The 18,695-nt window shown below is 30.1% G+C and overlaps 2 protein-coding genes and 1 long non-coding RNA gene across 7 annotated transcripts; 1 reads left to right on the top strand and 2 right to left on the bottom strand.

Annotated features, from left to right (window-relative positions):
- Window positions 1–527: 527 nt before the first annotated feature.
- LOC132906855 (antichymotrypsin-2-like) lies at window positions 528–14,907 on the bottom strand. 5 transcript variants are annotated; one of them, XM_060959428.1, is made up of 8 exons: window positions 14,766–14,907; window positions 10,634–10,755; window positions 10,342–10,524; window positions 10,004–10,214; window positions 9,651–9,865; window positions 9,386–9,571; window positions 9,164–9,299; window positions 528–790 (listed from the first exon to the last, which is right to left on the bottom strand). In XM_060959428.1, the coding sequence occupies exons 1-8, from the start codon at window positions 14,779–14,781 to the stop codon at window positions 648–650; spliced, it is 1,212 nt and encodes a 403-aa protein (XP_060815411.1). In that variant the 5' UTR covers window positions 14,782–14,907; the 3' UTR covers window positions 528–647. The 5 variants fall into 5 exon arrangements, with proteins under 5 accessions (XP_060815411.1, XP_060815410.1, XP_060815412.1 ...); XM_060959427.1 differs by having other exon boundaries at window positions 702–1,210; XM_060959429.1 differs by lacking the exon at window positions 528–790 and adding an exon at window positions 4,649–4,903.
- LOC132906863 (uncharacterized) lies at window positions 14,850–17,705 on the top strand. Its single transcript, XR_009658050.1, has 2 exons — window positions 14,850–14,946; window positions 17,465–17,705. It is a non-coding gene; the product is annotated as an uncharacterized LOC132906863 (long non-coding RNA).
- Window positions 17,258–18,662, bottom strand: LOC132906859 (uncharacterized). The gene is made up of 3 exons (XM_060959436.1): window positions 18,221–18,662; window positions 17,907–18,124; window positions 17,258–17,582 (listed from the first exon to the last, which is right to left on the bottom strand). Exons 1-3 carry the CDS (start codon window positions 18,270–18,272, stop codon window positions 17,385–17,387), a joined length of 468 nt encoding a protein of 155 aa, XP_060815419.1. The 5' UTR covers window positions 18,273–18,662; the 3' UTR covers window positions 17,258–17,384.
- Window positions 18,663–18,695: the final 33 nt, after the last annotated feature.

Below are 18,695 nucleotides of genomic sequence, written 5' to 3'. Positions count from 1 at the left end.
GGTGGTTTCAGTTCGACGTTCGTTCACGTTGACAATTGCGCAAAGAATAACAGACTACTGTCGACGTTGCAGCCGTGAACAAACATCGAAACCTATTAGCCCGTGCTCTTGCAAGTGGGAGACGTCGAGGCATACTGGTGAAGTTTTGATTTATGGCACTCTTAATTGTTAATTCTTTCTCTCCCCACAACGAAGGGTGACGAAGACCAGGTGGCCGTCCCAAACGTTGGAATTACACATTTTCTCACGAATCAAAATATTCCCGATTTAAGAATTTAATCAGATATAGTCAATTTTGTGAACAATGAACTTAAGGAAAATATCAGTATATCGTATTACCCAGTATATCGCGCACGCACAATTATAATTTATCAAATGTCCAGTTGGACAAATTGTAAAGTACAAATTAAATAAGAAAAAAAAAAAAAGACAACTATAGAGAGAATTCACTGCGGTAGGAAATGTTAATTTCTGTAACATATTCAAAAATCATCGAAAACCGTGAGATGAATGAGAGGCGACAATAATTTCAGTATGCATTTTATCTATTTTTTTAATTTTTCCCTTTCTACCTTGAATGGCTTTCACCTAACAATCTTATATCTATATATAATCTCTTTCCCATACAATTACAAAAATAATATATTTTAAGGATTATGAATGTGTCCTTTGAATAACATTACGATATTTTGATCGTTAGATTGACTTTTATAAATGCTGTAGAAAAATGGTCGGTCGATTGTCATCACTGGGGTAGGGGCAGGAAGACTCGAAAGAACGAAGAGAACTCCTGAAACAAATTTTATGAAAATCATTATTGTTTTAAAGAAGTTGCTTAAAAAAAGATGAAAATGTAGGATTTATTTAATTTATATAAGTATATATGATTTTTGGTGTAAGAGCAAAATAATCCAAATTTAAAGTGAATGCAACATATTTATTGTGGAACAAGGTATTATTAGAACTTATAACTTTGGTATTATTAGCTTATAGTTACGGAGTACATGAATTAATTATCACATTACTATGATATTACTATTATGTCACTGTTGTTTTTAAATTTCGGGTTCGATAACAGAACCGCAGAATAGTGATAAGCTAATATCATTTTCCTTCTCATCGTTTATAGTTTTTATGATATAATAAAAGAATGGCTGATTAATTTTGAACTCCTCTATATTACGAGCCGTTTTCTTTATCATAAGCAAACCTGAAACAGAGTTATGCCGAAAGTTATGTGTAAGTGTATGAATAGAGCAGAAACAGCGATATGAAGCAAATATATACACATTCGCTACCGGAAGTCACACATGCATACATGTTTGAAATCACTAAAAGCTACCCAAAACTCACTATTTCATATCTGAGACGGAATATTATTTAAATATTGATATTTGGAATATGGAAAGCCACTTTTTCCTTGAATAACTATGATGAATGCGTTAATATCGAGAGTTTATTGCAAAACACGACAATTATTAAGGAAGCTGCTGCCACCTCGGATTTCAACGACATTTACAATATGTTGCTGGAATCAACATTTTGAACAACTTTTTCCTTTGCATGTACCGGCAGACTCTTCTAGTTTTCGAGATGTTTACAGAAACCGTCGATAGTACTACAGTGATTAGCACCTATAATTGTGCGTACGTTACAGCACATGCGTTAGCATTGGTTGCCAGCCACCTTACAGCGTTTGGATAAACTGACACCTAATCCTATATATACTTTAAACAAACGATGAGAGTCAGGATCGAGTCAGGTGTCAATTTATCCGGCCGGCAATCAATATCAACGCTTAAGCTGTCACAGACGCACAATTGTAGGAAGCAACTAGTGTGTCTTATGTTTTACGGGCTTATTCCGCAGCGTTAATTTTTCGCCATACTGAACCCGAGTCCCCTAGAACCATAGGGGTTGGGGTTACGCCCAACCAGCGCGCATGGTACCCAGTACCTTGCTACCTGTATTAGTTAGGCCTGCAGGGGCTGTCACTCATCTCAGGTCAAACGGGACGTTTTCGAAGCCCTACCGTCTTTCCAGGACGGTTCCGGAGCAGTTGGTACGCTGCTCACCCGCCGACGGACTGTTCAGGAGTGCCGGTGGAAGGGGGCACCCGCAGCCCTTAAACGGCCGTCTTGCCAGCATCTTGGCTTAAACCACTGCCACCACGAGTCCAAACCCGAACTGGTCGAGCAGAAGGATCGCTACTCCCTCCGGGCTCACATTCGCCCCTCGTGGTACCATTCTAAGTCATTGGTCGGACTATCGTGTGAATGTACGGCCACGTCACTGCCGGCTCGGCGACCTGCTAACCTCGCTGGGCAGACTCGGATGGGACTCACGTAAGCGGGGACTGAAAGTACTTTTGTACCCTGGACTTATCTCGACGGTCCGACCCTTGGCATCAGAATCGTAGGTGCGCTACTACCCAAGGCCACGTAGAGAGAGCATAACCGCGGTCAAGCGCATTACACTCCCGGCGACCTTCCCTGCGGTGTACATAGAGGACTCACGTAAGCGGGACGCTTGTCCCGACGGTCCTCCCTGGCTGCGGGAACGTGGGTTTGCCAGCCCCCATAGACTCACGTAAATGAGCCCTCCCTGCGGAGAATTGTAGGAAGCAGTCACTCCAGTGGTACCGAGAGCTTTTAACAAATATCTCTGAACTGATACTTGGCGAAAACAAAAAGTTATTTAGAACCATACCGCCGACAACATAGTAAACAATCATCGAAATGCAATCAAGGCCGCAGCATCCTAAGTAATTACCTGAAACATTCTCCGCAAACAATGTTAATAAGAAACATTTATAATATACAACAGTACAATTGCCTTAATTCGATGAAAATTGAAATTTAGGGTGCAAAGTATGTGTAAAAAAATAAAATTGCAAAACTCTTAATCGTTTCTACGATGTTGATAATATTATGGGAAAATGAATAATAAACAGAAAATTTCAATTTTATAACTGGATTATAATAACATCATAATTTCCAAAACAAAGTATATCTAATCTAGTGGTTCGTATATTGAAATAAGTAAAATATCAGACTAACTGATATTTTCCTCTATATCATTCGTCTACAAAATTAACTGTATCGGGTAAAATTCTTAAATCGAGAATATGTTGATTTCTAAGAATCAAATGGAACATTATGTATATTAATTTCGTACTTCAAAATCGTGAGGTACAAATTATACAGGTTGTGAAGCTGTGATAATTCGACGAATACTCTGCCTTTTTAACTTAACGATTGTTTACTTTTTATTTGGTACTTAATTTGTTAAAAGTGCTCATACCGTAAATCACAGACACATACACGCGGGCACGCGCGCGCTCGCAGGCACGCACACACAACATTTTTAAAATATTTGCAAATACAGTCATATCTCATTAAGGGGAAAACCTCTAGAAGAGTATAAAACTCGATAAGGCCAAGCATCCGTGATTTAAACATTTTTCGGCTTTCACGTTGAAATTGGATTCAAACAAAAGTCAATTGTACTATAATATTGTAAAGAATCTTGTTTTGCAAATTATACAAAGATACATATGTATAACATAAGTACATAATCAGTATTGCATACAGTTAACATAATGCATTCCAACTTATAAAGAAGCAAATTAAAAAGAAGTTAATCGCGATACAAGCAGGTTGCAACTAACTACACATCTGCAACTAATCACGCTTTTGATTCATAATTAATTAATTAATAATTAATTTCAATCCTGTCAATGACAAGATTGAAATGATCTGTAAATAAAAACGTAATAGAATGAACATTTCCCCCAATAAATAAATAAACAATGTTGCGTATGTACAATGTACACGACGATATTTATTTTATTTTGTAACGCTTTTTATTCTATTGAAGTAACAATAACATTATTGTAACGTTATCAATGTGAAAGTTTAAGGTTTAATAATGTGTCCCTTAAAAATCTTTGTTCCCTGTTTAGATGATAGCATAGATGAACGGATGATTCACTGACATCTTCTCTAGAATTTCAGCAATTTCTATCTATAGTACTGTAATTAATACTGAAACAGTAGCAGCAAATAACTATGCCTATAATAGAAATAAAGTGATTTAAATATTTCCCTTGCAACTATATCTATATCTATATATCCTTTAATAATCCAATATAGCCTAAAATTTGCAAATAATTTATATCCATTCTCAAGGTATGTACAAAGAAATAAGGTAACAATCAAGTTAGTCAAAAACTGGATCTTCGACAAGACCATGAAATAGTGGAATAAGATTATTTTTGTTCCCAGATTTGTAACGATTTTGAAGATACTATAAAAGAAAGAATGGTTAATCATCATTTGCATTATTGTCACTGAAGACTGTAACACTGCAAGGAAACCTGGAACAAATTGTATAATGATCGTAATAATTTCAATTGATCAACGCTATTTTCAATTTTTCCTTTTACTCTTGCTATGTGGGACGACATGAATTGAACGATAATGTGTTATATTATGGCACCATGAAGAGAAGAAAAGATAAAAAATTTGTACATGACTTATGAATGAACTCCTTGCAAACAAACGCAAAAAGGAGTATCAGAGAAATTATGAATGTTGCACATCGTTATAAATGTTTCTACTTTATTATGTTTGATAATAAAAGAAGATACGAACGAAAGCTATTTTATTTCAGCATTTCAAAAATAAACAATACGTGTATACATGAAACCAAAACAAAGCATAAAAATCTGACTGTTAAGTATATTATATAATTGTTAATCAAGGTTTAATTAGCATCCCCTTGAAGATCCAGATTGGCAAATCAACGTTATTATGTTGAATTGCAAAATAAAAAGGTCTATCAATTTTGAAGACTAAAGGTGGGTGTGAAACTTCGAGTGATTCGCCAACAAGTATAAAACCTAAAAAGGACAAATATTATACATGAATAAATGCTCAGAATGTATACTGATGTTGCCAGTACCAATATACACGTGTCAATGTTATTTTTTTTTGTAACAATAAAAAGTAGTGATGTATATAGACTGGAGAATGAATGCAAACGTTATTTGGACAAATGTAAAATTAAATTCTGAATTTACCTAACACGGATCATATATATCAGAAGTAATTTACATGCCAGAATGTGAATTTTTAAAATTAAACGAAATGATATTGTTTCTTGTAATTTTGCTTTAAATGAACATAAAATTTCGATATTAAAACATTTGCCGTATAAAATAAGAAGCAACGATTGAACTTGATAAACTTTTGGAAATGGTTCGAATTTGTTTCATATGTGTAGCAGTGCAGGAAGATCTAGAATATATAGATTAAGGTTTGCGTTTTTACTCCATGTAAGCAAAGCCAAGCCGTGAAACCAAGAAGTAGCGGAATCATCTAATATATTTCTGACTTATTCAGAAATTTAAGATTTATTTAATAAAAAAGGTATTTTGACGAAGAAATAGAGAGCGAATGCAGCTTATTCATAAAAGATAATGTTATAATTTGCCATACTAATTTGAGAACCAATGTTTTATAGCATAGGAAATTAGAACGTTATCGATAAAAGTGAAACTCGAACTCCTAGAAAATCAGTAAATCCACCTTCTCGAAACAAACGTGGGAACAAAAATTTGAAATGTAGAAAATCGAAACAGTAGAACTTACGATCGTCCCTCAACAACTAAAACGTGCTATGGAATATTGTTCAAAATTATATTGGAAAATTGATTTATCTTAGTAAATTTTGGAACATTATAATAGATTGTTAACACGTTAGTGAGATGTAACAACCGAAAAATATAATTTCAACATCAAATGCACGAATCTATGCATCTTTGAAAATTAAAAAAGAAACGATGTGCACAACTATATACATTATAAATAACACATGATATAATACATGAGTAAGTCTAATTTGGTAAGTTTAATACAAATGTTTCAAAAGTGGTTTTTAAATATACAGAATGTTCCATGAAATAAAATGTTCGAGCGACACGTTACATAACGTACAAATGTTCTTCGGAGGTGAAGTTAATATCAATTCTATTCTTTTAAATGGAGTCATGTATCTTTTGTACAGTACTTTATATACTTTTTAAATTTTGCACATAGATATTGAAATGTTTTCGTTAGAAAAAAAAAAAAAAGAAAAAATACAAAATATAAAGAAAACTATAATAAGCAGACATGAAGATATAATAAATATTATATTACAAGCTGTTATAATAAAGAAAATGATATGTTAATAAAGTATGCGATAGCGTGATAGGAATATGATGCTTTTATCAAATACTCGACATTTAAATTAATGCAATAAGAACATAGTACAGTAAAAAAAATGAATAAAATTTTCTGAAGACAGGACAAAATCCTTATGTATTGAGTCTTGATTGCTTCGCATATTAAATAATAAAAATAAATAAGGAACAATTTAATGGTTAAAGGAAGCAAGTTAAGTTCAAATATGTTATAAGGAAATAAATATAATAAAGCGATAGAAACATAAAATAGAGATGAAAATTTTTAATAAAATACAAATTATATTGTTAACAGTAAGTTAGATTCATGATACACATAAAACAGGAAAATCTTATTTCATCTTCCATATATATGCTTCATAGTGGTACATGATCTTTTAATGGTATTGCGCGATTTCCTTTGATCAAATAATGTTAATATAATGTATTTTAAGATGCAATATGAATGGGAAAAACTTTCTCCACGTATAAACAATCATCTATTTAAATCGGTCGATCCGGTCAAGAAAACTTGTCATATTAAAATTGCAGAGATTGGCAGAACAATCCACGATATGGTGTATGCTGTTAATCCCTAATTTGATGTTTAACAACGTAAAAAAATGGGAAAAACGTAGGGATCCATTATACAGTGTAAAGTCGATATGTTATCTATTTAATTTTCAAGGTAAAAGAAACGAAATTACGATATAGATACGATATTCGCTAAGAACAAAATCACATTGTCGTATTTAACAATCGACAGGAATGGTCGATTGACGTGGAACTCAATGGGCTTCGGCGGTGACCAAATGCTCGAAAGAGGCCTTACACTGAGACCTGCCACAAGCAATTAATACTGAATTATTCATTTGAGCCACAAGCACGAAATAAATAGAGGAAGAATTGGATCACTACAATGTGCTATGTTATTATATCAAAATTATGGTGAGCGAAATGACATGATTGGAAAACCATTAAACTCATAATATAGAAGATTTTGCTATATTAGAGTGAATATGAAGAAAGGAAAAAGAGCGAAGAAATTGATAGTACGTATAATTCTTGACAAGAATAGACAAAGTAATTGATCGAAATAAAAACATATAACATAATCAAGGAAATCACGCAGTTGTCTCGCAGTCAATGACGCGGCCTTTGAAGAGAACTACGTTGTCATCCCGTGATGTAATTGCATAAAAGAATGGTCCATTTACTCGAAACTCTTCTAGGGAAGGAGACAAGAAGAGCGCAATCTCCATTTCTGTCGAAAAAAATTGTATACTGTTATCAATTAGAAGAAAAACACTTCAACCAAATTCGTTTTCACTAAATTCGTCCGTCTTCCTCCCTCTTTTTCTATTTTCGATTTATGTGATTTTATTAATAATTATAATAGTTATGATTCATGATTAATATAATTATCATCTAATTAAGGGGACAATGTAAGTATAATTAGATGAATATTTATTGCAGACTCAACTGTACTAAGCTACACATACTACATCCTTGAAATCTAACATTATTAAAAACTTGCATTTTAAAAAACACACTTCTAATATATGATCAGAATAAATTATTTATTGACTATATAAATAGTTAGCTTAATATGTAGTCAATATATACTTAGCTTCTTCACTTATAGTATCTCCATATTACCTTTCACTAAATGATTAAGATTATATATAACATAAACTAATATGAAACATAAACATGTGAAAACACATAATAACAGACTATCAAATATTAATACAAGGAATTGTACATTTAGAAATAACAGGAAGTATAATATTTCATGCAGTAAACCAAACATGAGGAAGCATTTTGAACTATTGTGTACACGCGTAAACACGGTATAGATATATATTTTTTGATGTAATGGATTTAAACTTATACAGAGAAAATGAATACACATAGCTTGCAAAAAATTAGGAGGAACATACATGCAAATTTTTATTAATTAGACTGAAATATTAAAATATGAAATAATAATACTAACAATCATTCTCTCCAAACTATTCAAAAGCTCAAAAGAATCATAAATTAAGCAAAAATTGAAACCAAGCAAAATACTGTCATTTTATGTGATAAATTTATGTGTTTTTGTATACTTATCTTCTAGTATATCATATATAATAACATGATATTGTTATAATATTAACTGTATTACTTTAATTTTCTCAGTTTTTCTATTTTTATTCATATGTCATTTTTATATTTCCAAATTACTCAACACCTCTCAGTAGTGAATATTATTATGGACATAAATAAATTTAGTATCTTTTGAAAAAATACTGAAAATGTTTGGTTCGTTAGTACAAAGTGCACCTTTCTGTGAGGTGGAAATCTGAAGGCGACAAGCAGATGGAAGGATAAATGGAATCCAAAGAAAATATATGAAATGAATCTTAGGCTTAGGTAGAAGCATACCGAATTATATACTAATGAAGAAACACACAATGTGGAACTGCACATCAGAACAATGAGAAATGCTTTAAGTCATAAAGAATGGGTAAGAGAGTCAGGGAACAAGATAGTGGTAGAATGTAGCGAAGAAAAGAAGTAAGAGGGAGAAGAAGAGGAAGAGCAGGCTGGAGGATTGAAAATTGGAGGGGAGCAAAAAGCAAAGAGAAAACTGAGAAGGAATATAAAGAGATAATCTGAAAAGTGATCGAGAAGGCTGTATAAAAAGAGGGAAGGAAGGTAGTGGAGGATAACAGATTCCAAGTAGAACAAAAAATACATTGGACTGGTGTAAAAAAAAAGGAGGTGGAGAAAGGCAGAGAAGTAACTTTATACAGGAGCAGAGGAGAAAAAAATAATTTTTGTATAATATTACATTATTTTGTGAATATTTTCATACCTGCTACATGTGTAAAGTGATATCTTACGTAATTTAAATATAAACTGCATAACATAGAATGTTTATTCACTTACCAGTTGCAGCAGCAGCTTCGCTTCCTTCTTCATTTACTTCAATGTATGCCTTTTGTATAACATCACTGACGTACAAATTTTCATCAGCAATCCCAGAAAAATTAGCGCGAGGAGTAAATGCATCAGTCAAACCCATCTACATAAAAGAGGAGTTGAAATATGGAAAACAGTTACCTCTACATGAATTACACTTTGTATATATACATATATATATATATATACCTCTTTTAAGACATTATTAAGTTCAAGCTTACTTTCCACCTTGAACTTTGGTAACGATAATTCTATTTCTTGCTCATACCCTTGACTTACAATGTTGGACAAACTTGTATTTTGTAATTTTTTCTCAACATCAGACAAACCATCAATTTCATTTGGAAGAATTATGACCATACTCAATTCGTCACCCTACAAGATTTATTTGATTAAGTTTTCCACAGAAGCAGCTTCTTTTTATACATTTTTGACTTTTTCCTTCTAAACTTACCTTGTATGGTATTACAACGAATCTAGCATTTAAATCTGGAAGTGTTCCATATTTGTAATTACCTTTTCTATACATTGTAGGAACATTTTTTACTTCAACTTTACTAGTATGGAATGGCATATCGCTCGTCAACTTAGGGTCGAACTTATCTTTCCATTGTCCTTTAAAATATACTGCGTTGACAAGTACTAATTTAGTCGCGTCATTTAGCATATCTGTTTACAAAAAAAAACATTAATAATAACATAAAACGACATAATGTGGTTAGAAATACTGAAGCCATAATGCATTCAATTGAAAATTTCTATAGCATTTTCTTTATACTTTAATACATAAAATAAACATATACACACCAGCAGTTATAAGCTCTTTAATGAGATTATTTGTATTTTGTTCGACCCAACTATTAATAATATTTGCAGCTTCCTTATTTTGAGCAAAGTTTACCAATTGAGAAGCAGAGCGGAAATAAACTTTAGTTAAATCTTTGTAACTTGGTTTCAAATTGAAACTTGCTGCTAAGAAGGCTTTATTTGCAACAGCCAATTTATTGTCTTTCACATTCTACATTAAAACATGGAAAAAATATTATACAGCGTAAAATAATGCATTTGTTATTTTATATTAATAAATCTACAGTTTATACTATACATTAAATTAATAAAAGCAAGAGGTTGAGAGAGATACCTACATTGAGATTATCAATAAGTGACTGATAACCAGATGTGGCAAGACTCTGTGACGTTGGTAGATGAAGTACATTTCTAAACTGAGCTTCTGTGTTTTCACGAGCTCCAAAAGCAGCCATAGCAAGAACAATACCTGCACTTAGAGGAGACATAATAAGGTTGCCAGGATTATGTTTTACCACAGTCTGAAAACAATTTGCATCTATATAATTTATTCATCTTCAATCATTTGCGGGATAAATAAGCATTTCATAAAGTAGTATTTGGAATAAATTTTAAATTGCACTATTTTACCTGGAAGAATGAAGAACTAAATTGATTTGCACCTTCCACAACAGAGCGCAGTGCCTCAACATTTTTCTCTGCCGCTGACATTGTTATTAGGGCAAGAGCCACCAACCAGAAACTTCTTATTACTAAACAAAATTTAGTAAAAAATTGTTATTAAAAACTGGCAAAATTGATATGAAATTTGATATATGTATTACATATAATATTATTTTATATAATAATATTATTATCTTTACATATAAGGTATATGTATATATATTATATATAAAAATTAGAAACTTTATGATTAAGTATTGCTTTCAATAATTTTTGACATTAAAAATGAAATTTACTATCAATCAATAGATATATTACATGAAGTAATAAATGATCTCTACAAAGTACTAGAACTTAACACCAATTAGAATTTAACGAAAATATTCTATAAGTTCAAAAATATTTTTTCATACAGATAATTTGTATATTATTTTGAACATTATCAGTAATCATTATCCAATACCAAACATTTCTTAATACAGTAATATCCGAGACTTAACATATGAGCCGTTTAAAGCAAAAGCGGTATAATTCAATCTTTCGTCTATTAGGTTTAACAACACATCTCGAGAGCGTAACCTTCATTATCTTTTGTACACAAGAGATGTAAGTATATCTTCATTAGTTATTCAATGAATAAGAGAATAAATGAGAATCGCCTTTCCGATCCCTTACAGAATTCTTACTTTATCTCTCATTATTCAGGAATCAATTTTGTTTACTTATATTACTTTTGCATTAAATGACTCATATAGAAGAAATTTTCATTGTAAAGTGTATATAATTAATGTACAAAGAATGTGTAAGTTATGCAGATACCCGTAATTTCAAAGTTCAAGGTATCAAATTCAAGGTTTTACGTAAAAGGATTATGCCTCGAGGTTTATTTGTAAAAGATCAAGCTGCCGAGGTCAACGAGTACGTGACACGATTAACGAAAACCAAAATGAAGGTTTTGAATAAAGTGGGGACAAGTTACATAATTTGAAAACGAAATGTTAACGTACACATTACCAAATTACATGTTAAATTAATGTTAAGTACATATTACCAAATTCATCAATTAAGAAATAAAATGTTTAAATAAGTACGAACATTCGAAATACTTTACGTATTTTCAACAAAAATAATTTCTATGATTATTATTTAATTATAGAAATACTATTAACTTGTTATATCGTCATTACTTAATCTTTTTTTAATACAAATTTATATGAACATTTATAAATTTAATAAACAAATTATAAATAAAAGATTAATTATGTTATAGTTAACGATAATAATGTACACATTATCTTAATGAATATTTCATAATTATCTTTATATAAAAAGAAGGTGAATATGCTAGCTTCAATAAAACCATAAAATAAAACCATTAATAATTTCGTATGCGGATTGGATACGTATAAATTTACACCTCATGTTTCTTGTCTGATACAACCATATACCGTTAATTACGTAAATTAACTTATAATATATACATTGTTTTAAATGAAGTAAACAATATTAATTGCTCATTGTAATAGTCTTCGATTAAATTAAACAAGACAAAAAAGATACTGTATTGTTAAAAGATTATTAATTTAAATGTTAATTACTTATTAAATATTTATATTATTTATAATATTTTTGTCATTATTAAATATTCAAAGTTTCTATTGATAAAAATAAGCATATAAAAAATTCTAAATTTAATTATGACAGCTTCTCGCGTATCAAGCACTATACATACATGACATATATAGAGACGAAGATAATGTTTCTCGTAAATCTCACCTGGGAAAACCCATTATTCACATACGTGAATATGTATTGTAATAGAGTTATTATTTTCAACACGACTAATAATAGCATGTAAACGTAGTGGAAATAATGATTTAACAATAACTAAAATCACATTTACTACATTGCGCAATCACAGTGATCAATATTATCATATGATATCGTTCTATCGCTGTCAACGGTATTTACCGATGGACAAATTACTTTTGTTTCATAAGACATTCTATGGATGTAACAAATATAATTGTGTTTCTAACGTAACAATTACGATTATTTTGACTTTATGTAAATTTTGCAATTATTAATATAGATTATTACGTAAATATATTTTAAGCATATTTGTAAATATTTGTATAATACATATTTATACATTAAGTTAACACTTTATATTTTACTATTTCAGCAATATACTTTTGTAATTCTGATGGTTTTACATCTGAGATATTTCTGAGTAACGTATGTGGTTATATACGTTAAAATTACAAATATGTAGATAGTTATAAGTAAGAATGTTAGCTACCATATGAATAGATATTAAATATCTCTTCGTTGAAATATCTATTACACAAAGATTTACGAAGTTACTAAAGGTAGATATAGGATACATGCCTCGAGATCAATTTAACCAATCTAGATACCCATAAAACATAATGTGCCTTATTACAATTATTTATCTTGTGACATGTTTAATAGCAGATTTGCTCAAATTAGAAAGAAACGCTACGATATTCGTATTGTCACCGAATGCGTGCGATTTTCACTACTTGATTATTTGAAACTTGATTACAGAAATCAATATCGTATAATTATAAATAACTATATTGTTGATTAAAGAAACAGAAATTCCATGAAAAGTGCAAATTTTTCGCATGAAATTGAACTGTTGTTACTTATATTAATATTTTAACTAATTTCATTTTCCAATTCAGTTAATTAAAACGTTATTTTTCAAATATCATGTAAGTAACGCTACATCAAATTGATTAATTTTCCTTAATACTTAACTATTTACGTATAAACATGATATATATAAATAAATATAATTACTTACAAAATGAAACGATGAAAGGATATTCGTTCAAAAATTTCTTACGTGCATGTAACATATAGTCATAAAATTCTATATTCTTTCTATTCAAATACGAAGGAAATGAACAATTGAATGAGAAACAAGTTCTTTGTCACTTACGAACGTAATACGGATTAGAAAATTGTATTAAACGTAATAGATCTATACTTCGTGCATTATTCACTTATACAGCGGTTAATGACAGTGTTCGAACGACCTCTAAAATAATTTTCTTTAGATGTTAGAAGAATTGGTTTAATACACGACATATAAAAAATTTAGTAAAAATTGCAATTATTGGAATAAATAAAAAATTGTAAAGATCTTGTGGAAAGTAATAAAAATCACGTTTTACAATATCTTTATCCATGCTTGTAATGAGAATTCAAACGATATGTTTCACAGATTTATGTCAATTATACATATATGTATGTACATGCTGAAAATTCAATCGAAATCGGTTGATGCAGAAACAAGTAACAAACGTTGAAAGATGCAAGAAGTTTTAATTTTACTTCAGTTATACGCCAAAAGTCGCGAAGAACTACGATTTTCATCATTTTTTAATCACTTGTAGATCATAGCAACGATAATAAATTTTGATGAAACTGAAATTTTTTCAAAACATTTTTACATATCATCTAGCAAACCAATTCTTCTAATTTCTAGAAACAAATTCTATTTTTATTCTGTTTTAGAGAATTTTAGAACACTTTCTACATATTATTGTCACACATATACAGTTTTTACGCAATGAAAAGTTTAACAACCTATACCCAACAAAAACATCAATAAAACACAATAAATTCTTGTTTAATATCATTAAAAAATATGCTATAAAATACATAAACTAGTAAAAGATTATTATTTAGAAGTATTATTGCACCGTAAAAATATTAAGGCCAAAAGGTCAGAGAGATCAGCAGTCTAGTCTTAAAACTTTAAGACAACATTTTTGTCGTACAGTAGTAGAAATCTCGAAAATAACAACGAAGTATCTTTTTGAAGTACGTATTCCTGAAGCACATTAAACTCGTTTGCTTGTTGTAATAACACCCATTGCTGTGAAAGTAGTATTACGAAGATTGAATATATATAAAGAAAATAATTATTTGAAGAGGGAGGTTTAAATGATCGCTAATCCATTTGCATTAACTACCGAACAGAAATTGTGCATACTCAGTTTAATCCGGAGCCGGGACCCGCGATAACCTGCCTTGTCAAATACACATATATAGATTTACTTACATATACGCATAGTCATGATCCACTCGTTTTACCGTTTAATCCTCTTCTAAAGTTAAACGCAGACTGCAAGAAGAAACGTCCGAACGAATATAAAAGCGCGATAAACAGCCTCAGGAAAATCCTGGCAGTGGGCAGAGCGAACCTACCAAGGATCGGTAACGAACGAACAGCCAATCACGAAGTACGCATTCGATTGTCCGTAGAATCATACAGATCAAACGAACATGAATTTTGAATCTTATTGGTATTCGACTCTATATCCCAAATGGACTTGATGTTACAAACATAAACAGGGCAATGATATTGTGACTAATGTTATCAGAAAAAATACTGTTAATATAAATATTTACATATATCTATTATATGTCTCCTCTGTAGGTAGTAGATTTACGCATATTCTGTTTGTTCATTCGAATAATTTTCAAAAATGTGAAGTTGATTTATTTAAAAGTTATTTGTGTAAAAGTTGTAAATTTCTTCTTTTATTTTATTCGCTCTTCTATGAAATAATTTTAATAGTCCCAATTCTACGAAAGAAACTAATTTTTATATATTTTGTATTATATAAAATTTTGTTTTACAATAGATATACAATGTATTTTTATTATGGTTTCAAAGCACTATTGAAATAAAATTTAAATGTATAGTAAAAATCGTATATTCGCATGGGCTCTATCAAAATTTTTAGTACAATGAGGTTTTAGTATTTTTTACCAGCGATTTATTTCGATCGATGTTTACATTAGTTGCGAAACCTACGCATGAATGGGGAGATATGGATAAATCTGATTAGAATTCCATACGCTCTACCAGTAAAAGAATGACTGAAATATTTTAAGAATAATATGTTTGTGTAAATTCTCCTAGAGCCTCCATTAGCCTGTGCTAATGAAAAATAAATAAAGATAGGCACGCAATATTGTTATTAATCTACAATAATAGATTATGAATATCGTGTTTCGAAATTAATCATTTAAGTAATTAATGTACAAAATATTAATTTTTTATTTTGTTACAAAACTAAGCAAATTAAATTATGAAAAAAGTAAAACTTTTTTTTACTACATATTCCTACTTTAATGAACGAAAAAAGGCTTAAAATTATCGACTTAGACCTAAAGAGTACTTGACTTATGCATTTATCAGTAGTAATACTTCAGATTTGTAAGCTTTTTTTTGTCATGTAAGGAGACAACATAATCGTTTGATAACAACATTTTAAAAGGAATATTATCTGAAGTATTTATAAAATAAAGAAAATATCTTAATAAAAAAAAGTGACCTTGACCTTTTTAATGATATCTACTTCTATCTCTCATCACGGAAATTAGCATTACATATTTGTCGTTTGATGAAACATGTTATGAATGCATTAATACATATGATTCATATACATATGCTGTCAAAAAATTTATCTGATTCAATGAAATAAAAACGTAAGTAATTTATAATAGGTACACTTACCGAATTATAAGCGTTGCACAAAAAGCAAATTCCCCGCGTAATTTATCACTTCTGTTGGCAACTTCCTTAAGGTATTACAACAACATTCATTTCACTTCTGCGTAATTACCCTACTGTAACAGGTACTCTGCTAGAAACTGCCCACAATTGGATGGATCGCAGTGTTCGACAGATCGATCAATTGATAGCTGTAGTCTGATGCACAAATGCCTGAAGTTAACTTCGAATGAAAATTGGGCATAAGTAATAAAATGAACGCTGAGAAACCTGACGAACTTTAAGTAGTAATAGAATCAAGCATACGAATTGGAAGTAAAATATTTTTTTCAGCTTAACTACGTGAAATAAAAAATGTATAGATATAATACATGATATTAATATAATTACACTTTATAAAATATTTTCATCATCGTTACAATGAGAATATGTAACAAATTAAATTTAGTTTTTAGTAATAGTCAGACTATTAAAAGTAAATTGGAATTCTATAAATTCTATAAATAACGAATAAAAAAAAGTTATTTATCTAAGAATACATGTATGCAATGTGTAGGATCAAATATATTATACACTGAAGCTATTTTACTCTTCAAATAACACGCATTAAATATTTTACAAAAATTATTTTGCAGCTTACTTTATTCGCTATTTTATATATTTATAAAAAAGCGTTTTAAATAGACGACACGATAAATAGGATGAAATATAATAAAAATGACTTTACTTAATAAACTGTAGTACTGTAGTTGTTGAGTGTTTGATTGGAAATGATCCCAAATAGTATCTTCGGGGTGTGGCTAGCTACAAAGAAAACAGCTACATCTATATGTTGAAAATGATATAATCGATAAGATTATACGTGAAATTTCTGAAACGCAAGTGTATTCTACGTAATATGGATTAATTCCAATTGGATTAATAGAAAGGTAAATAGTGTACAAAAATTTCTCTTGTATGAAAGAAGAAGGAAGTTTACTTCTTGATCGTTTTATAGTATTAGAAGGGGTATTTATAACGAAATATTTCAGATCTTTCTATATGCGCGCATATATATTATTTAAATACATTTAATAAAATATAATAAGTGATGTCACTTCTTAATAATTTCATTCTACATATAGAGCATATAAACCGACATATAATAAAAAAAAAATGTTACGCTTTCTCGAAATATTCACGATTGATATCTATACCGCGAAATGCTCTATTCTTATCACAACATTTCTCATGATTAGGATTTTTCTGACAAAGTTCGCAACCACAGATTGGTTCCCGTGATCGTTGTGGGCGGCGGTTTGGCGGGCAAGGTGGTGGCTTTGGTTTATCATCGCAACAACATGGTCTACAAGGATCCTATAGATAATATTTTTCTTGTGAATATTTCTATATTTGTATTTAAAAAAACTGGCGCAATAATAATTAAATGAAAATTAAAATATGATTTAAAAAGTACGAAAGAAAGAAAGAAAAAGAGGAGCGGTACTAAAAAAAAAAATGATTCATTTTATGGGAAATACCTTTGATCATGTAAAAATAATAAATATTAATAAACTCCCCCTTTCCCATTTTTAAATTATTAAAGATGTATGCAATATATGTTTACATTATCTTTATCTATCTATCTATATAATTATATATAATTTAAATATTCAGAATGAAATTGACTTGTAAAAATACCTGCATTTTAATATAACAAGAAGATTTAACATCCGGGCAAATATCACTGGGACGATGAAACGGCGATTTTTTTGAAATCGAGGGATCTACACCATCTTTTGTATCTTCGTCTGATAATTTCATTCCCTTACTGAGTTCTTCGTCCGGCTTTTTCTTTTTCTTTTTCGGAGGACATGCTGACTTAAATTCCGTAGAAGTCCAAAATACTCCACTACTTACTAACCAAATAATAAATTATATGTTAAATGATAAATTATCTACGAGACATTTAAAAGAAATTTGATATTATCATTATAGGACTACAAAATATTTACCAGAGTCACAAAATTTATTCCATATACTTCTGCAGGGTTCTTCATTGGTCATAACTTACTAGAATTTTGAAATCTTTTAAAATATGCTGTATTAATAGTTTCTACAGCATAAAGAAAATTTTGTGGTTAACTTTAGCGATTCATTCTTAAATAGGAATAATCAAAATTAAGAATAACTTCATAATCGATACGTGTATGATATATTCGATCTTCAATCGTTTTGTTTTCAATCACAAATAAGTGAACCTTTGTCTGTGCTTATATATATTTTAGAAAAAAATGTTACGTAGTATTTATTTCAATAATTAAACCTCATTAATATATAAATCCTACAAATGTAATTTTTTCTTAGATGTATGTATAATTTCTTATACGTAGTTAGCTTAATAAGTGGTTTAAATTAGAAATTAGGAGTAAATTTACTAATTTGTCGCCCCCTAGTGATATAAAAGGAAGATCCACTTTGTTGACAGTA

This window comes from Bombus pascuorum, chromosome 5 (assembly GCF_905332965.1).
Source record: "Bombus pascuorum chromosome 5, iyBomPasc1.1, whole genome shotgun sequence".
NCBI classification, from domain to species: domain Eukaryota; kingdom Metazoa; phylum Arthropoda; class Insecta; order Hymenoptera; family Apidae; genus Bombus; species Bombus pascuorum.
Note: the sequence above shows the minus strand (reverse complement) of the source record. Positions and strands in the feature narration are given on the sequence as shown.

What these genes read in the sequence shown, in the direction of transcription:
- LOC132906855 (XM_060959427.1), bottom strand. An exon ending in TAAAGAGCTTATAACTGCTG is followed by an intron (nt 9,866 to 10,003) that starts GTGTGTATATGT and finishes TTTTGTAAACAG; the next exon opens with ATATGCTAAATGACGCGACT. An exon ending in TCGTTGTAATACCATACAAG is followed by an intron (nt 9,572 to 9,650) that starts GTAAGTTTAGAA and finishes TAAATCTTGTAG; the next exon opens with GGTGACGAATTGAGTATGGT.
- LOC132906859 (XM_060959436.1), bottom strand. Translation starts at nt 18,272, where the DNA reads ATGACCAATGAAGAACCCTGCAGAAGTATATGGAATAAATTTTGTGAC. An exon ending in GAATAAATTTTGTGACTCTG is followed by an intron (nt 18,125 to 18,220) that starts GTAAATATTTTG and finishes TTATTTGGTTAG; the next exon opens with TAAGTAGTGGAGTATTTTGG. An exon ending in CTTGTTATATTAAAATGCAG is followed by an intron (nt 17,583 to 17,906) that starts GTATTTTTACAA and finishes TATTATCTATAG; the next exon opens with GATCCTTGTAGACCATGTTG.